Genomic DNA, 21,695 nt, shown 5'->3' on the forward strand with positions numbered 1-21,695 from the left:
AAGTTCTAATTCCAGCTGGAACCCTATGGAAGACATTTACATTTACGTGAATTCGGCTAACCATATTAGACATATTACCACAATTCCAGCAGTGTCTTCCATGGGGTTTTCCTGACATGTGAATTCGCTGCCAATTTAGCCCTGAATTCGGAAGTGTCTTCCATGGGGGGGTGCGAAATACATCTGAATAGCCCATTGGTTGATATTATGATACACAAAATTCTATATTTTACTATATATGCTATTTCTCAGGTCCCTAAATTCCTCTGCCCACCACATTTCCTATTGGTATGCACTTAATTACAACCTCTGATAAATATACCTAGCACTAGTGGATGCATGTTCCTTTCTATGGGTAGCAACAGACCAGCAAAAGGCAATCAAATTGATTCAAAATTGCACCAAAGGGTACATGTGATCTGACAGGTTTTTAAGATGCAAACCCTGAGATATTTGGAACTGTCACAACTAGATAATATTGTGATTTCACAGAAATTCCATACTTTATCCTTGCTAACTTGTTTACCAACTACTAAAACATTAAACTTATCGCAGTTATCTAATATCCACAGTCAAGAAAACAATGATGCAATGTCTAACATATTTTGAAGCTCTATTTTGAAGTCTGTATGTCACTAGCAAGAAGAACGACATCATCAGCCCAAAATTAACAGCCTTTTTTGAGGGGATATAAGCTCAATATTGGGAGAATTGCCAACCTTTGCCCTCCTTGGTGCATTTTCAAAAAGAAAGATCCAATTCTTAAAATCTAAAATTGCTAAGTAAGCTGGAAATATGTCCATTTTAGATATGAAAACAATATGGTCAAAAGAAGTGATATTTACAAGGTAACAAGGTATCAAATGTTGCAGAACATAACTGGGGATTTTGCTATTTCAGTTTGAAAATTGTACAGTTTTATGCATAGATTTTGAGTTATATCTCCCAATAAAGGGGGGAATTACTTGTTGTGATGTGTTTACATACCTTTTCACACAGTGTCTGCCATTCACCACACTGACTGTCTTCAGGTTTTCTTTTGCACTCAATAGTATAGCCTGTAACATCTGATCCGCCATTACTCTGAGGAGCTTTCCAGCTGATTTCAATCTTCTTGATGCCAACATTCTTTACATCAGGCTTGCCTGGTGCATCAGGTTTATCTATGTATATAGGTTGTAAAGAAGATACAAAATATATTACTACAGTGACATAGCTGGGGGATCGGGGCACAACGACATACCAAGAGCTACATCTGTGCCAATTCCTGTGCTTTTACACCCAACATGCACAATGCTTTCACATAATTTCACACAAACATACTTCAATTTCAATTGATAATTCACACAGAATTCTCTCCCATTACTCAAGTTTCTGTAGTTCATTATGAGATCCATTTAAAAGAAACTTTACCTTCTGGGATAATGCTGTCTGATGGTTGACTTGGTTCACTACGCCCTAGCTCATTCTCAGCATACACACGGAATTGGTACTCTGTTGCTCTCTGTAGATCTCCAGTAGTATTGTAACTATGCGCAGTAACCTAGTGAACACACATCACATACAAACAAACAAATATTTTGAATGAATGTCCATAAATTAATTAATTATTTCTCTCTTTTTGAAATAAGAGAATTAATGGAAACTGGTAATCATGGCTGATTATGGAAAGCAAAGCAATAATTATGAATATTAATTAATTATTTATAATTTACCTCTCCTTCATTATATTAGTGGCATTATTAATTAAATTACTACGATGTTGTTTTGCCTCTCTGTCATTCGTTTATTTAATTTGCTAAATTAATTGATTTATGTATTGCACTGAGTTAATCCAAACATTATTTAATGTAATCGTATCTTCGAGTTTCGCGCCGTTGTAGTAGCAGGGCTTAAACTAGGATAGCTTCGGCGACAAGAAAATGTCGTAGGGTATTCTAAAGTTTAGCCAAAGATCCAATTCTTAAAATCTAAAATGGTTAATAGAAATTATATTCACAAGGTATCAAATGTTGCAGAACATAACTGGGGATTGTACAGTTTGATGCTTAGACTTGAGTCATATCTCACAATAAAAAGGGAATTATTTTTTGTGATGTGTTTACATACCTTTTCACACAGTACTGTCTGCCATTCACCCCACTGACTGTCTTTAGGTTTTCCTCTGCACTCAATAGTATAGCCTGTAACATCTGACCCAACATCACTCTGAGGAGCTTTCCAGCTGATTTCAATCTTCTTGATGCCAACATTCTTTACATCAGGCTTGCCTGGTGCATCAGGTTTATCTATGTATATAGGTTGTAAAGAAGATACAAAATATATTACTACAGTGACATAGCTGGGGGATCGGGGCACAACGACATCGCCGGTTAATAATTACATTATACAACCAGAGACACTGAAATGAATACACAGGATCGATACACGTAAATGTGCTATGCACGATTGATATTCGGACGATAAATCTTTGGATACCGGGGTGGAAAATGATGAATATCTCCCGTAAATGATTTCGTATAAAGAAACCAGATGTGGTTCCTTGCACTTGAATATATATTTTGAACAGATATAATAGTCGTTAGTTTGCGCTTTGAGAGAGTAGCTTGTGTCTTGAGCTGAAAAAGTGACCAAAATTCAAGATTTTAAATAGCGCAGCGTAGACCCTCGTGGAGGTAGTCTCGGGCCAGACTGTATGTGGCAATCACGAACATACAGGATCGACGAGTGTCAGACCGACTGACACAAACTGGCTGTGTAGGAGACTATCGGAGAGGCAGTCTATAAGCAGATGACAATGGCGAATGTATGCTTGCTGACCGTACAGAGGTCAGTCACAGTTTAAACTATTAAACAGGTGGGAAGACAATGGCCATGCGTGGCTGTGGATTCAACCTACCATGGCATTTTCTGCCATGAAGATATCGGGGCGATGACACTGGCCTATGATATGACATAAAGCCCCGGGGGGGGGTCACTCACTGCGATCTGTATTGGGACAATGTACACCTGTATTGGGACGATCTGTATTGGGACAATGTACACCTGAACAATTATGGACTTAGTTTACTTGTTCAGTAACCTTCCTTCGCATAGCTATTTCTACAAATGTTTTCCCTCACAAACAAGATATACAGGGAGCCAAGTAATAAGATCTTTAAATATTCCTACTCATCTTGATGATGACCAAGGCATTATATGCCCCTATTGTTATGTGAAATGTATTGATTGTAGTGACACTTGCTTTGTCAAAAGGAATTTCAAGGAGTTAACTTTTAATAAGGAATATGATATTGATCAAGATGACTCCTTTTCCAAAACTGTGCTTTCTAGAACTACAACATGTGACTATAGAAACAAGTATTGTAAGGAAAAAGCTAAAGATACTGTAATTGTAAGCGTAATTAATTCTAGTATCGATGAAAACATTGATTGTTCTACTTCACACGAAAATATTCATGTTAAAAATAACTTGCCTGTCTTGGATGAAAGCATACATAATGTTAATGATATTAATAATGACAATATAAATCATACCATAAATGATATTAGTGAAGCTTGTATGAGTATTGAAAGCAATAATAGTTTGAATATATCAAGTGAAAATTCAAACCAAAAAGAAGAAATTAGTAGAGTCAAAAATGAAAATACGATTGTGAGAAATAATGTTCATGTTAACGTAAAGAATGACAATGATGTTGATCCTAATGATAATGATGACGAAGTGATCAATGAATTAACAAATAGCATCCACCTTTTAAATGAAAATAGTGCTGAAAATAGCAATGACAGTTATACTGATTATGTTTTAAATGATATTTGTATGGGCATTGAAAGCAACAATAGTTTGAATATATCAAGTGACAATTCAAACCAAATCAGTAAAGACAACAACAGTAATGATATTAATCACTTGAATAATTTTAATCCCTACAAAGTTCTTAATACACATGAAAAAAATATTGTTTTAGCAAACCTAAACATTTGCAGTCTTACTGGTAATATTGATGAGCTAAAGCATATACTTAATGATAATCCCATTGATGTAATGGGACTTGGTGAAACTTTCTTAAATGAACATATATCAGATAACATTATAGATATTGATAATTATTTTTTGTATAGACATGATAGAGTACTAAATGGAAATTATGTTAATAATAGGCGTGGTTGTGTAGCTTTTTATGTAAACAAAAACTGTATTCACAAAGTAAGAGATGATTTAGTTTCAAATCAACTTGAACTGCTTACTATTGAACTAATGCCTCTTAAAGGAAACCCATTATAGTTATATTATGGTATAGAGTGCCTGGGTCAGCTATTGATCTATTCAATCATCTTAATCATCTTCTTCAAGTAGTTGAGTCAGAAGGTAAAGATTATATACTTATGGGTGATCTAAATTGTGATCTATTAGAGGTGTTTGCGCGGATACATAACTTGAGTATGCGTGGTTCTTAGGTGCGGATGATTTAAATGCATTTTAGTCGTTTATATTGCTATGTTTATTTGGTGTGGTATTTTACAGGGATATATAAAAAAGGGTGTGTTCTAATTATTTTCTTATTCTCCTTAATCATGTTTATGTAATCACGTTTGTAAATTTTACTCCAGTACATGTGTAGAACTGTGTAATTTTTGTAATTTTGTGTATGAACGCACCGCCGGGTAGGCGTGTGCCGCTGGTTCAAAAGCGTATGTTCGAATAAATAAATAAATAAATAACAAGCACTCCTCGTTGTTATACAAATAGACTCAAAGAAATTTGTAGTAATATGAACCTTGTACAGCTAATTAAGGAACCAACCAGGATAACCAAGAATAGTGAAACACTCATTGATGTTATATATTGTACAAATCCTTCTAAGATATGTGATTCTGGAGTAATTCATGTTGGTTTAAGTGACCATTCAATATCATATGCAATCGGAGAAAAAAACACAGGATATGTAATGAACCAACAAATGAAAATGATGATGATGATAAAATGCATGCAGATAAACATAACTTCAGAACATCTCGTTCTTACAAGAAATTCAATGAAACTGACTTCTTAAATGATTTGTGTCAAACAAACTGGGATAGTGTATTTAATACTGGTAATGTTAACTCTTCAGCTGAACTATTTGAAAAATTATTTCTTGAAGTAATTGACAGGCATGCACCTTTTAAAAAGCATAGAATTCAGTAAAAAGTGTTCTCCATGGATCACCGATGATGTGCTAAATATGATGCGTAAGCGTGACAAACTTAAACAAATTGCTATTAAATCAAGTAATGATAACAAATGCTGGGAAAATTTCCGTAAAATTAGAAACAAAACTAATAAACTTATAAAAGATAAAAAGAAAGAGTTTCTTAAACAAGGTTTTGATGCACACAAGAATAATATTTAAAAAAGCTGGGAACATCTACGGCATATTGTTCCATCTAAAGGTAAAAATACAAAATCTCTGTTATTAACTCTGAAAATGGCCTGGCACTAACTGAACCTAAGGATAAAGCAAATGAATTGAACAATTTTTTTGCCAATATAGGCCCTAAACTGGCAAGTAAGATTGCTAAAAATAACTTTTGTAATTATGAAGTCAATGAAAAGCAGCAAACTGATCAGTCACATTTTGAATTTGTAAATGTATCAAATGACTATGTATTCAATCAACTCAATAAGTTAGCAAATGATAAAGCTACTGGTTTAGATAACATTCCAGCTCGACTACTGAAAATAGCATCACCAGTAATCACACCAATTGTAACTTATTTAATAAATAATTCTTTTGCATCATGTACTTTTCCTACATGCTGGAAACGTGCAAAGGTGATTCCAGTATTTAAAGCTGGTGATCCCAATGATCCTAGCAATTAAAGACCTATCTCAATTCTAGTTGTTATCTCTAAAATTATTGAAAGGGCCGTGTTTGATCAACTGCACAAGTACTTAAATGTAAATTGTTTAATTAATATAAACCAATCTGGTTTCCGGCCATCTCACTCCACTTCTTCTTCTCTTATAAACATCACGGAGGACTGGTATAATGAAATTGATAAAGGTAATTTAATTGGATTATGTCTGCTGGATCTGAAGAAAGCATTTGACACCGTAGACCATAATATCTTCTTGAGTAAGCTTAAAATGTATAAAGTAGGTGAATATTGTATTAAGTGGTTTACTAGTTATCTTTCTGGTCGCACCCAATGTACATCTGTAAATGGGACTCTCTCAGACTTTAAAGAAACTGTATGTGGAATGCCCCAGGGCTCAATTGACGGACCACTTGCTTTTCTCATTTATATAAATGATTTACCAAATTATGTTTCTCATTGTAAAGTTAATATGTATGCAGATGATACTGTGTTGTACTATGCCTCTAACTCGTCAAATGATATCACGGAATGTATTAATAATGATTTAAAAATTATAAATAATTGGTTACAAAGTAATAAACTTAGTATGAATACTGATAAAACTGAATTTATGCTAATAGGATCTAGACAAAGACTCAATACAATTAAGAACAGTGTTAATGAATTATCTATCAACATAAATGGTGTAACTATAAAGAAAGTTAATAAATGTAAACATCTGGGTGTAATTATTGATGACACATTAACTTGGAATGAGCAAATCAATAATGTACGTAAAAAAAGTCTAAAAGGTATGTTCATGCTCAAACAATGCAGGGCAAATAGTCTCCTAAGGATATTTTATGTACTGTGTATAATGCTATTGTTCTGCCACACTTAGATTATTGTAATGTTGTATGGGGAAATTGTGGTGTTACTGTTTCAAAGAAACTTCAAGTTATTCAAAACAGGGCTGCAAGAACGATCTGTGGTGCACAATGGGACACACCTAGCATAGATGTCCGTGCTGAACTTAATTGGAAACCATTAATTGACAGACAAAACTCAAATTGTTTAATTTTAACCTACAAAATCTTAAATCATCTTGCACCTCCTTATTTGAGTCATATTTTCAGTCACGTAAACAATACCTATAATTTTCGTCAAAGCCAAAGCAATGTAACTATTCCCCTGCCAAGAACAGAGTACAAAAAGCGCAGTCTGTCATATAGAGGTGCTGTAAGCTGGAATGAACTAGAAAATAATATCCAAAACTCTCCAACATTGTATACTTTCAAAAATAATCTTAAAAAATCATAAAGCCATGCCTGTAAGCATGGTATGTATGTAACCATAAGTATCATTTTGACTTGACAATTAATAATTTTGAGTTTGTAATATGTTTAAGTCTAGATAATAAGCTTTTGTAATTATTTGTTATTTTGTACATGTATGTTTGTTTATGCACGGCCCCAAGGAAGAACAACTTTTGTTGAATTGGGCTTTCCGTGTTGAAATAAAGTCTAATATATATAATATATACTTGACTTGCTACGCACCCGTGTCCAAGAAAAACGTCTAAAAGGGTACGTTTTCACCACACAGCGGCGTCGACGTCTTTTTGAAAAAGGGGTACTTTTTCAGAAGGCATCACCATTTAAGGGTCCTTTTTCAGCCAAATCCTTAGACGTTTAGGGTTAGTAATATTATTTTTTGAGTGAGTTTGCACTAATTTGATAAAAATCACCACTTTTTAATTGATTCTTGTTACTTCTGTGCATGTTTTCTTCAGTATCTATATGTCTGCAACATCAAAAAGACACCTTGGGTATCAAATTAACTAATTTCCCTGTTTACGCCACTTAGGGTATCAATATAGATATTTCCAAGTTGACGCCATTTAGGGTATGGTTTTTGCATGTGCTACGCCATTTAGGGTAGGATTTTGCATGTGTTTCGCCATTAAGGAGTGCAATTTGATTATGTGAAAATTCGCCATTAAGGGTGCATTTCAGAGGTGTTCGGACGCGGGTGGGAGGCACTTTTGTGTGAGAGTGACCTCCCCGGCATAAAGCACAGATAAATTTGTTAGTTTTGTTGTTAATAATTGTTAATGACCATGGCAAGACAACAAAGGTTTATAAATAATAAAGGTTTGTAATTACAAAGGATATGCAAATAATGCATTAATATTCATGTGCAAATAATCTGACACAATATGTACAGCACAATAGGTGATCATACACTATCACCTTAGTTATAAGCTTCAGAGAGGATTAAAGCAATATTATAACAAACAAAATAGATTAGCATTTCTTTGCCATAAAATGTTAGCTTTTACTGTCAGATATATCCCTTTTATTTTTGAGCGAACAACTACGCCAAAGCAAAGAAAATTGGAATTTACTACCAGCGCACATGTCGCCAATACGTACCACTCCTTCGGTCATGTTGCGGTACGACCCTTTGTTTTGTATATCACCGTCCTGCACGCGGTGCACGTACTATGTGTTATGAACATCGTGTATGCGTTCGACTAATAATTCCATCGTAATAATAAAGCGCCGGTTCGGCGTTTTATTCAAAATCTCGGATTTTGACAAAACTACAGCACCTAGAGTCTTAATTTTTGCAGGGTATATTGGTTTAATAAAGTACAATTTAATCGTGTAAAAAAAGGAATTTTAAAAATTCAGTGAGGGCGTCTTCCTCAGCAAATGTTATAATATGGCTTTAATTGGAATTTCAGGCACTGTATGCAAATAACCTATTAATATTCATAAATATGCAAATACCTATTCATAAATATGCAAATAACATGACACAGAGCATTACAGCACAAGAGGTGGCTAGACACTTCATATATTAGGCATGTAATGTACTAACAGTAGGTGGCCTACCCAAAATTAATACTAGTAATTATCTTATCCTAAAATGCATGTTAGGATAGGCCTATGATCACTGAGAAAATAAGTTCTTGGCAGTACACAATGCAGCTATGTAAGCATCGTAACACAAAATACAAAATAACAACGGTGACAAAACACAACAAGTATGATCACAACAAATCGGCACTAACTGCTGCGAAGGTATCCAGATCTGTCTAAGCTGTATATTCGCCCTATTTTGTTTTCTTCTGACATACATCAGAGTATCACTTTCGCCCTGGTCTCTCCCCACAATACTAGGGTATCCAAGGGTAAGGATATATGGAATGCTGCTGTCCTGTTGTAAAATATTTGTGCGGAAAATTTTTGCATGAATGCTACCAATTTAATTAACATCAAAGGTCGATTTTGGTATTAAAATAGACTTTTGTAATAAAATATGGTTAAATGCGCGAATTTTTTTACCAATATTGGCTAAAACTTTTTTGACCCCCCTTCTTTCTATAAGGAGCAAACTTTTTTTGGGTCCCCCTCCATTTTGCCCAGCCCCCACCAACGTATTTATGAACACTCCCGAAATGAAAATAGTAAATAGACCATTGTTGAACTCAGTTACAAATATTTTGAAAAACAAACTTCCAAGACACAATTCAATAACTATAGGATGTTCTAGAATAATTTACTCACCTGGTACTGCTTCTCTAACATAATGGTGCTTGGCTTCTATTTCTGTCACCTTCTGCCAGATATCCTTTTCCTTATCATGCAGTACCTGCATGAATGTTTCATAGGATGAAACAGGCTTTTCCTCCAGTAAGCTAATCAGCTCTACAACTTGATCACCTGCATCTTCTACTTTCCTTATGGTATCATATTCATCTTTGTTTATAGCTCGCCTGGATCTCAATGCTAGTAGAATTGGCTTGAGATTCTTTAATTCTTCACCAAGGATCTCTAAGGAGTCTTCCAGAATTTCTTGGAAAGTTTCCTGTTTGTCTTGTGCCATAATGCCTAAAAACCAAATGGATAATAACAAATATTACTTAATTCATTAGAGAATCCTACAATGTAATTTAGTTTAATTAGACAATCATGAAATGTCATCCTTTGTGCTCAATAGTTGTAACCTAGCACCAAATACACATGGCTTTTCATCAGTTTGCTAGAGGTTTTCTCAGATTGCCATTTTGGACACTCAGTGTGTGACTGCAATGCCAAGATCAAATGCATTATTTTAAATGGCTCCCTTAAGTTTATTCATAAAATCTTGATATACTGGAGGCTCTTTGGCAGAGGGGAGTGAAAGATGAAGGAAAAAGATGAAGAGAACATTTTTTCCTCGGTTGCGGTTTTCAACCCCTGACCTTATTGCCCCTAAGGTGTTACACACACAAACGGCGATAGCGTGCCATATGGGGGAGAACCTTGGCCAGCCAGCTTTCCATGCCCATTATCTGCTTTCGCATGATGATGCATTCACATCACTTTATTGCTTGGTGCTGTAACTTTTTGTGACTTTTAATAGGGTTAGAATTAGTGAACACCCTGATGAAGGGAAAAAGGTTGTATAACTAAACTACTGGATGCTTTTTGGCAGAGGGGAAGAAAAGAACGAAGGAAGGAAGAAGATAAGAGAATTTTTTCTTGGGTGTGGTTTTAAACCACTGACCTCTGGGTGCTAGACATACAAATGGCAATAGCGCTGGCCCAGCTTTCTGTGCCATGTGCATGATGAAGCAATCACATCACATGGGAAACTTGTGCTTACAGTTGCTTAGTGCTGTAGCTTTATTTAAGCAGAACTGAGAATATACGTTGACCTGTAAAAAGAGCAATGGTCACACTTTTCAAAAATAAATAGCCACATTAATGGAATTACTATCATGTGAAATGTACCCAAATTTAAATCTTCTACGAACACAAATCATTTTTTCATGCCTGCAGGGGTGGGATAATATTTTGCTTGGTATCACTTGTTCCTATTAAATTTTTGAACAGAATGATACCAAACACAACTTTGCAGGTGTTCCATTTTGGATTTATGGTCATTTACATTCCGAGATCAAGCAATTTTGTGTACCAATTTGTAACTTTGACACCAGATTTCCGGAAAAAAGGTATGAACAACTCACATTATTCAAAATGTTTTTATTGCAAAAAACCTATGGTCTATTAACATTCAATGTTTAAAAAAGCTAATGTTTAATGGTTTAAAAGGTACTTTTTATGTTCCAAATAGCCACATGAAACATTTTGTCATGCCAAAAAGGAGGTAATTCAGCCTAAATTGACCATAAAATGGCAAAAATCTCAAAAGTTGGACAACTTCGAGTGCCAAAATCATAAAAATACTAGTCAATTTACCTTAGAAAACATTACTTTAAGCAGCACTTTGGATTATTGTCACACCTATGCAGAGAAGATTTAAACCATAACGAGATCTGGGCGACCAATCACAAGCCAGATCCATTTAAAGATGCATTACATCATGGCCAATTTTAGTAGGCCAGAAATCCGACAATCTAATCCATAGACAACCGTGTTAAACATGTTAACCGCAATCCAAAGTCAGTAGTCCACTTGGGAAGCCAACAAACAGAGGGAGTACGGTGACTAAAAAGATCAGATGTGAAAATCTACCAATTGTGCACAAATTAATTAATTCAGAGTTTTAAACTTTTATTCAATAGCCAGAGTATGCACAATGGGCAAGTGGACTACGGAGAAGTCTACATTGAACAGGGTACCGATGTTCTTTTCAGTGATCATCTCAAAACGCTTATCGACCCAAGTTTTGGACATTATTGTGAGTGTTTGAAAACCGCGACTCTGGAATGGGAATCAACAGTGAAGAATGGTGTGAAACTCTGTGATTACTAGACTGGTTCTCAAGTACCCGGATGTTTCAGTAGTATCATGGGACTGCTTGTAAATCTTCTCTGACACCTATGATCACCAAATAGCTTACAAGTCAGATATTGAATGCTGATGTCATAATCACTTTCTAAAAAAAGTGACGCCGTTTTATGATATCAAATTTGAAAAATCAAAAATAAGTTCCTTTTGCACTAAAACAAAAAACAATAATAATATTCCTTGCACTTTTACCTTCCAGATGCTCTGTGACATTTCTTCATACGATTTTTATCTTTTTCAGCTGGCTACCCACATAAATCATGACACACATTTCATGACAAAAGAATGCCTATCCTTAACCCTAATCTACTAATCGCCAAACCAAATGCTAACTTGAATCCTTATTCAAAATGCCAATCCCTAAACCTAATCCTAAACTGATAAGTATTCTAATGCTAAACTGACCTAAATTCAAACCCCTAATCCATAAACCTGATCCTAACCTAAATCCATATTCCAAATGCTGAACCCTAATCCCCAAATCTAATCTTAGGCTCAACCCTAATCCTAAATACAAACATCTACTCTCTAAACATATTTTAAATAACTGTTTACAGCCAAGCTTAAACAACTTGTTATGTTGTTTAAACCTGGCACTTAAACAACTTGAGTTGTTTGAAATATTTTTTGCTGTGTAACTATGCATAATCTTAAATGCAAATGCTTATCCCTAAACCTATTCCTACACTAAACTCAATCCTAAATGCTACACCAATATCTTTGAATCTAATATTAAACCGAACACTAAACTAAAACGCAAAATGCTAATTCCTAGACCTGATGCTAAACTGAACCAATAAAAATGCTAAACCATTATACCCTAATCCAAAATATAAAATGTCAATCTCTAAATGTAATCCTAATCCTTTTCTATTCTACTGCTAAACAATTATCCCCAAATCAAGTGATAAACTGAACCCTAATCCAAAATGCAAATGTTAATCCCTAAACCTAATCTGATCCTACTGCTAAACACTTATCCCCAAACCAAATGCTAAACTGAACCCTAATTCAAAATGTCAATCCCTATACCTAATCCTACACTAAGTATTCTAATGCTAGGGAGAGCGAGTTGGCACAGCGGTTGTTCCCTGCCTTGCACCACTGAGGTCCCTAAATCTCATGTGTATTCTAATGCTAAACCGTTTTCCCTAAACCAAATGCTTAACTGAATCTTAATCCAAAATGCCAATCTCTAATCCTAATCCTAAACTGATATGTATTATAATGCTTAACCATTATCTATAAACAAAATGCCAAACTAAACCCTAATCCAAAATGCAAATCCCTAAATCTAATCCTTAACTGTTAACAATTATTACAATGCTATACCATTATCCCTAAACTAAACCAAATACTAAACTGAATGATAAACCTAATCTTAAACTGACAAGTATTCTAATGGTAAATCAAATGCTCTAAACCAAATGCTAAACTGAACCCTAATCCAAAATATCAATCCCTAAACCTAATCCTTAACTGATAAGTATTCCAATGCTAAACCATTATCTCTAAACCAAATGCTAAACTGAATCCTAATCCAAAATACCAATCCCTAAACCTAATCCTTAACTGATAAGCATTTTAATGCTAAACAATTATCTCTAAACCAAATGCTAAACTGAACCCTAATCCAAAATACCAATCCCTAAACCTAATCCTTAACTGGTAAGTATTCTAATGCTAAACCATTATCTCTAAACCAAATGCTAAACTGAACCCTAATCCAAAATACCAATCCCTAAACCTAATCCTTAACTGATAAGTATTTTCCATTATCTCTAAACCAAATGCTAAACTGAACCCTAATCCAAAATACCAATCCCTAAACCTAATCCTTAACTGATAAGTATTCTAATGCTAAACCATTATCTCTAAACCAAATGCTAAACTGAATCCTAATCCAAAATACCAATCCCTAAACCTAAGCCTTAACTGATAAGCATTTTAATGCTAAACCATTATCTTAAACCAAATGCTAAACTGAACCCTAATCCAAAATACCAATCCCTAAACCTAATCCTTAACTGATAAGTATTCTAATGCTAAACCATTATCTCTAAACCAAATGCTAAACTGAACCCTAATCCAAAATACCAATCCCTAAACCTAATCCTTAACTGATAAGTATTTTAATGCTAAACCATTATCTCTAAACCAAATGCTAAACTGAACCCTAATCCAAAATACCAATCCCTAAACCTAATCCTTAACTGATAAGTATTCTAATGCTAAACCATTATCTCTAAACCAAATGCTAAACTGAATCCTAATCCAAAATACCAATCCCTAAACCTAATCCTTAACTGATAAGTATTCTAATGCTAAACCATTATCTCAAAACCAAATGCTAAACTGAATCCTAATCCAAAATACCAATCCCTAAACCTAATCCTTAACTGATAAGTATTCTAATGCTAAACCATTATCTCTAAGCCAAATGCTAAACTGAACCCTAATCCAAAATACCAATCCCTAAACCTAATCCTTAACTGATAAGTATTCTAATGCTAAACCGTTATCTCTAAACAATGCTAAACTGAACCCTAATCCAAAATACCAATCCCTAAACCTAATCCTAAACTGATAAGCATTCTAATGCTAAACTGAACCCTAATCCAAAATACCAATCCCTAAACCTAATCCTACACTGATAAGTATTCTAATGCTAAACCATTATCTCTAAACCAAATGCTAAACTGAACCCTAATCCAAAATGCCAATCCCTAAACCTAATCCTAAACTGATAAGTATTCTAATGCTAAACCATTATCTCTAAGCCAAATGCTAAACTGAACCCTAATCCAAAATGCCAAGCCCTAAACCTAATCCTAAACTGATAAGTATTCTAATGCTAAACCATTATCTCTAAGCCAAATGCTAAACTGAACCCTAATCCAAAATGCCAATCCCTAAACCTAATCCTAAACTGATAAGTATTCTAATGCTAAACCATTATCTCTAAACCAAATGCTAAACTTAACCCTAATCCAAAATGCCAATCCCTAAACCTAATCATAAACTGATAAGTATACTAATACTAAACCATTATCTCTAAACCAAATGCTAAACTGAACCCTAATCCAAAATACCAATCCCTAAACCTAATCCTAAACTGATAAGTATTCTAATGCTAAACCATTATCTCTAAACCAAATGCTAAACTTAACCCTAATCCAAAATGCCAATCCCTAAACCTAATCATAAACTGATAAGTATACTAATGCTAAACCATTATCTCTAAACCAAATGCTAAACTGAACCCTAATCCAAAATGCCAATCCCTAAACCTAATCCTAAACTGATAAGTATACTAATGCTAAACCATTATCTCTAAACCAAATGCTAAACTTAACCCTAATCCAAAATGCCAATCCCTAAACCTAATCATAAACTGATAAGTATACTAATGCTAAACCATTATCTCTAAACCAAATGCTAAACTGAATCCTAATCCAAAATACCAATCCCTAAACCTAATCCTAAACTGATAAGTACAGGGATGCCGGGAGATACTACCTGCCCGCCGTGTATAACTCTCTTCTGAGCCGACTGACACCCTCTGGTGTCGGTGGCTCAGAATAGCCAACAGCGCCCCCACATGCCAAATATTGGGGCTGAAGACGTCCAAGAGAATCTGGATGAAAGCTTCCCTCTCGGTAAGCAATTTTCAAGTTTGTGAGAAATAAGAAAAGTTAAACATGATAAGTATTCTAATGCTAAACCATTTTCTCTAAACCAAATGCTAAACTGAACCCTAATCCAAAATACCAATCCCTAAACCTAATCCTAAACTGATAAGTATTCTAATGCTAAACCATTATCTCTAAACCAAATGCTAAACTGAACCCTAATCCAAAATGCCAATTCCTAAACCTAATCCTAAACTAGAAGTATTCTAGTGCTAAACCATTTCAAGCTGTTAACCATTGTCTACAAATGTTTCATGGACTCAACAACATCTCCATCTTACATCACTGAACTCATTCAGCCTTACATTCCCAGTAGAAGTGGATTACGCTCTGCCCAGGACAACAGGCTTCTCATTGTTCCACATACACGCACTCTAACTGGTGATAAAGCCTTCTTTGTAGCAGGACCTTTTCTTTGGAACAAACTCCCTCACCATATCGCTACTCTCCAACGCTGGCAACCTTCGGTCTAATCTTAAGACTCAATTTATTTAATATTTGATTTGTAATTTGTTCTTGTATGTTGTTTTTCTTATTTATTTGTAAAGCGCTGTGATACGTAGTTTCTCTTTATAAGAGCGCTATATAAGTGCCTGCATAGCATAGCATAGCAATCCATTATCCCTAAACCAAGTGCTCAACTGAACCCTAATTAAAAATGTCAATCCATAAACCTAATCCTAAACCAAATGCTAAACTGAACCCTAATCCCAAATGCCAGTCACTAAACTTAATGTTAAACTGATAAGTATTATAATGCTAAACCATTATCCCTAAAGCAAATGATCAATTGAAACCTAATCCAAAATGCCAATCCCTAAATCTAAACTGATATGTATTATAATGCTTAACCATTATCTATAAACCAAATGCCAAACTAAACCCTAATCCAAAATGCAAATCTCTAAATCTAATCCTTAACTGTTAACAATTATTACAATGCTATACCATTATCCCTAAACTAAACCAAATACTAAACTGAATGATAAACCTAATCTTAAACTGACAAGTATTCTAATGGTAAATCAAATGCTCTAAACCAAATGCTAAACTGAACCCTAATCCAAAATGCCAATCCCTAAACCTAATCCCAAACTGATAAGTATTCTAATGCTTAACCATTATCTCTAAACCAAATGCTAAACTGAACCCTAATCCAAAATACCAATCCCTAAACCTAATCCCAAACTGATAAGTATTCTAATGCTAAACCATTATCTCTAAACCAAATGCTAAACTGAATCCTAATCCAAAATACCAATCCCTAAACCTAATCCTAAACTGATAAGTACAGGGATGCCGGGAGATACTACCTGCCCGCCGTGTATAACTCTCTTCTGAGCCGACTGACACCCTCTGGTGTCGGTGGCTCAGAATAGCCAACAGCGCCCCCACGTGCCAAATATTGGGGCTGAAGACGTCCAAGAGAATCTGGATGAAAGCTTCCCTCTCGGTAAGCAATTTTCAAGTTTGTGAGAAATAAGAAAAGTTAAACATGATAAGTATTCTAATGCTTAACCATTATCTCTAAACCAAATGCTAAACTGAACCCTAATCCAAAATACCAATCCCTAAACCTAATCCTAAACTGATAAGTATTGTAATGCTAAACAATTTTCTCTAAACCAAATGCTAAACTGAACCCTAATCCAAAATACCAATCCCTCAACCTAATCCTAAACTTCTTCTTCTTCTTTCGTGTCCTTACATCAAACTGTACTTATCCACTGAGAAACACACTTTTGTGCCCGTTGAGAAAATTGCGCCAGATCGTCTGTCGTCACAGGATCTTCCAAAAGCGGGCATTCCAGCAGATGCTGCATCGTCTGTGGCTCTTGTCCACAGTCACACATGGTCGGGCCACTGATGTATCCCCATTTGTGAAGGGTGTCCTTGCAACGTCCAACACCAGTTCGGAGGCGGTTAAGGCATCTCCAGTTTGCCCAGACTTCGTTTGCTCCTGGAGGTAGTGATTCTGTGGGTTGAATCCCCATCTCAGTGGTGGCTGCTTCAGATGAAAGCCTTTGTTTCCACATCTGGGTGCGAGCCTCTGATGATGTTGTTTGCAGAGGAGGGTGCTTGTGATGAAGCTTTTCCTTGACTTCAGCCATCTGGTTGGTGGTGTGTGGTTGAAGAGGGGGTGTCTTACGTCCGTGGTCTGTTTACGGCGTTCCTCTTTGCTTGCCACGGCTCTCCGGATGTCAGGTGGTGCGATACCTGCCAAGAGGTAGACCTTGTCCATGTTGGTAGGCCTTAGACATCCTGTGATAGAGCGGCAGCTTGCGTTGAGTGCAGAGTCCAGCTTCCTAGCATGTGATGATCTCTCCCAAGCAGGGCATGCGCATTCCGCGCTGGAGAAACTCAAAGCCAGTGCTGTTGATCTGATGGTATCTGGGCTAGCACCCCATCTGGTGTTGGCAAGTTTATGCAAGATGTTGTTGCGTGTGCTGACCTTGGCCTTGGTCTTCTCCACGTGGGCCTTGTAGGATAGGCATCGATCTAGTGTGACCCCCAGGTACACTGGGTTAGGGCAGAAAGGGAGCTTGGTACCAGACCTAAACTGATAAGTATTCTAAACTGATAAGTATTCTAATGCTAAACCATTATCTCTAAACCAAATGCTAAACTGAACCCTGATCCAAAATGCCAATTCCTAAACCTAATCCTAAACTAGAAGTATTCTAGTGCTAAACCATTTCAAGCTGTTAACCATTGTCTACAAATGTTTCATGGACTCAACAACATCTCCATCTTACATCACTGAACTCATTAAGCCTTACATTCCCAGTAGAAGTGGATTACGCTCTGCCCAGGACAACAGGCTTCTCATTGTTCCACATACACGCACTCTAACTGGTGATAAAGCCTTCTTTGTAGCAGGACCTTTTCTTTGGAACAAACTCCCTCACCATATCCGCCACTCTCCAACGCTGGCAACCTTCCGGTCTAATCTTAAGACTCATTTATTTAATATTTGATTTGTAATTTGTTCTTGTATGTTGTTTATCTTATTTATTTGTAAAGCGCTGTGATACATAGTTTCTCTTTGTAAGAGCGCTATATGAGTGCCTGCATAGCATAGCATAGCAATCCATTATCCCTAAACCAAGTGCTCAACTGAACCCTAATTAAAAATGTCAATCCATGAACCTAATCCTAAACCAAATGCTAAACTGAACCCTAATCCCAAATGCCAGTCACTAAACTTAATGTTAAACTGATAAGTATTATAAAGCTAAACCATTATCCCTAAAGCAAATGATAAATTGAACCCTAATCCAAAATGCCAATCCCTAAACCTAAACGGATATGTATTATAATGCTTAACCATTATCTATAAACCAAATGCCAAACTAAACCCTAATCCAAAATGCAAATCCCTAAATCTAATCCTTAACTGTTAACAATTATTACAATGCTATACCATTATCCCTAAACTAAACCAAATACTAAACTGAATCATAAACCTAATCTTAGTATTCTAATGGTAAATCAAATGCTCTAAACCAAATGCTAAACTGAACCCTAATCCAAAATGCCAATCCCTAAACCTAATCCCAAACTGATAAGTATTCTAATGCTTAACCATTATCGCTAAACCAAATGCTAAACTGAACCCTAATCCAAAATACCAATCCCTAAACCTAATCCTAAACTGATAAGTTTTCTAATGCTAAACCATTATCTCTAAACCAAATGCTAAACTGAACCCTAATCCAAAATACCAATCCCTAAACCTAATCCTTAACTGATAAGTATTCTAATGCTAAACCATTATCTCTAAACCAAATGCTAAACTGAATCCTAATCCAAAATACCAATCCCTAAACCTAATCCTTAACTGATAAGTATTCTAATGCTAAACCATTATCTCTAAACCAAATGCTAAACTGAACCCTAATCCAAAATACCAATCCCTAAACCTAATCCTTAACTGATAAGTATTCTAATGCTAAACCATTATCTCTAAACCAAATGCTAAACTGAATCCTTATCCAAAATACCAATCCCTAAACCTAATCCTTAACTGATAAGTATTTTAATGCTAAACCATTATCTCTAAACCAAATGCTAAACTGAACCCTAATCCAAAATACCAATCCTAAACCTAATCCTTAATTGATATGTATTCTAATGTTAAACCATTATCTCTAAACCAAATGCTAAACTGAATCCTAATCCAAAATACCAATCCCTAAACCTAATCCTTAACTGATAAGTATTCTAATGCTAAACCATTATCTCTAAACCAAATGCTAAACTTAATCCTAATCCAAAATACCAATCCCTAAACCTAATCCTTAACTGATAAGTATTCTAATGCTAAACCATTATCTCTAAGCCAAATGCTAAACTGAACCCTAATCCAAAATACCAATCCCTAAAAATAATCCTTAACTGATAAGTATTCTAATGCTAAACCATTATCTCTAAACAAAATGCTAAACTGAACCCTAATCCAAAATACCAATCCCTAAACCTAATCCTAAACTGATAAGCATTCTAATGCTAAACCATTATCTCTAAACCAAATGCTAAACTGAACCCTAATCCAATTACCAATCCCTAAACCTAATCCTACACTGATAAGTATTCTAATGCTAAACCATTATCTCTAAACCAAATGCTAAACTGAACCCTAATCCAAAATGCCAATCCCTAAACCTAATCCTAAACTGATAAGTATTCTAATGCTAAACCATTATCTCTAAGCCAAATGCTAAACTGAACCCTAATCCAAAATACCAATCCCTAAACCTAATCCTAAACTGATAAGTATTCTAATGCTTAAAACCATAATCTCAAAACCAAATGCTAAACTGAACCCTAATCCAAAATGCCAATTCCTAAACCTAATCCTAAACTAGAAGTATTCTAGTGCTAAACCATTATCACTAAACCAAGTGCTCAACTGAACCCTAATTAAAAATGTCAATCCATAAACCTAATCCTAAACCAAATGCTAAACTGAACCCTTATCCCAAATGCCAGTCACTAAACTTAATGTTAAACTGATAAGTATTATAATGCTACACCATTATCCCTAAAGCAAATGATAAATTGAACCCTAATCCAAAATGCCAATCCCTAAACCTAATCCTAAACTGATAATAAGAATTCTAATGCTAACCGATTATCCCTAAACAATTATCTCTAAAGCAAATGTTAAACTGAACCCTAATCCAAAATGCAAAATTTCAATCCCTAAACCTAATCCTAAACTGATAAACTGATAAGTATACTAATGCTAAACCATTATCCCCAAACCATTATCTCTAAACCAAATGCCAATCCCTAAACCTAATCCTAAACTAATAAGTATTCTAATGCTAAACCATTATCTCTAAGCCAAATGCTAAACCGAACCCTAATCCAAAATGCCAATCCCTAAACCTAATCCTAAACTGATAAGAAATCTAATGCTAAACCATTATCTCTAAACCAAATGCTAAACTTAACCCTAATCCAAAATGCCAATAATTACATTACTCTAAACCATTATCCCTAAACCAAATGACAATCTAAATCTTAATCCAAAATGCCAATCCCTAAACCTAATCATAAACTGATAAGTATACTAATGCTAAACCATTATCCCCAAACCATTATCTCTAAACCAAATGCTAAACTGAACCCTAATCCAAAATGCCAATCCCTAAACCTAATTGAATACATGAATACAAAAGCCACCCAAGTCCATGGGAAGTGATTTTGAGTGAAAAACATGTGTATCATTTTAATTCCTTCAGTTAGATTTACCTGGTCAATATGGTAAGTTTTACGTGCAAATGAGTGGATTAACCTGTATTAGGTATGACGATTAGCATTTCAGGGACTTCGTGGGGTTCATTTTAAATTTTGGACTTGGGTGGTTTTTTGAATCATATACAAAGACAACAATGTTAGAATGAGATTACCACTAGTAAGATAATACAAAATAAAGCACACAGGTATGTATAATGTTGATAAGCATTCTGCCATGTAATATAAACCATACACTTTCCTTTATTAAACCCATTTTTTGTTCAAAAGTCACTCTCTAGCAATGAATGTGTTACAAGTGGACTTTTATACATACTGGATTTCAATCAATGTGTTACAAGACTCAAATCATGGAATTGGGTGATTCTTTCATACATGCTATTTTTCACATGCTCAATAGACACAGAGGATGAATTTGAGTTGTTCTTTCATACATATGACAGGCCTGTGTATAGCAACAATTCCCCATGCTTAACTCAATTTGGCTAAAGTATGGACTTGGGTGGCTTTTGTATTCATATATTCAATTCTAAACTGATATGTATTCTCATGCTAAACCATTATCTCTAAGCCAAATGCTAAACTGAACCCT

The 21,695-nt window shown here is 35.2% G+C and overlaps 1 protein-coding gene across 1 annotated transcript in view; it reads right to left on the reverse strand.

Moving 5' to 3' along the window:
• LOC140149662 (uncharacterized) overlaps window positions 1-21,695 on the reverse strand; it is a 102,490-nt gene that overhangs the window by 51,970 nt on the left and 28,825 nt on the right. Inside the window, exons 2-5 of the mRNA XM_072171740.1 lie at window positions 9,420-9,743; window positions 2,110-2,288; window positions 1,414-1,543; window positions 988-1,163 (exon numbers count right to left, since the gene is read on the reverse strand). Of these exons, the coding sequence (XP_072027841.1) occupies window positions 988-1,163; window positions 1,414-1,543; window positions 2,110-2,288; window positions 9,420-9,738 (804 nt within the window). The 5' untranslated portion in view covers window positions 9,739-9,743. The remainder of the gene's footprint in view (window positions 1-987; window positions 1,164-1,413; window positions 1,544-2,109; window positions 2,289-9,419; window positions 9,744-21,695) is intronic.

Source organism: Amphiura filiformis, chromosome 4 (genome assembly GCF_039555335.1).
Source record: "Amphiura filiformis chromosome 4, Afil_fr2py, whole genome shotgun sequence".
Lineage (NCBI taxonomy): Eukaryota > Metazoa > Echinodermata > Ophiuroidea > Amphilepidida > Amphiuridae > Amphiura > Amphiura filiformis.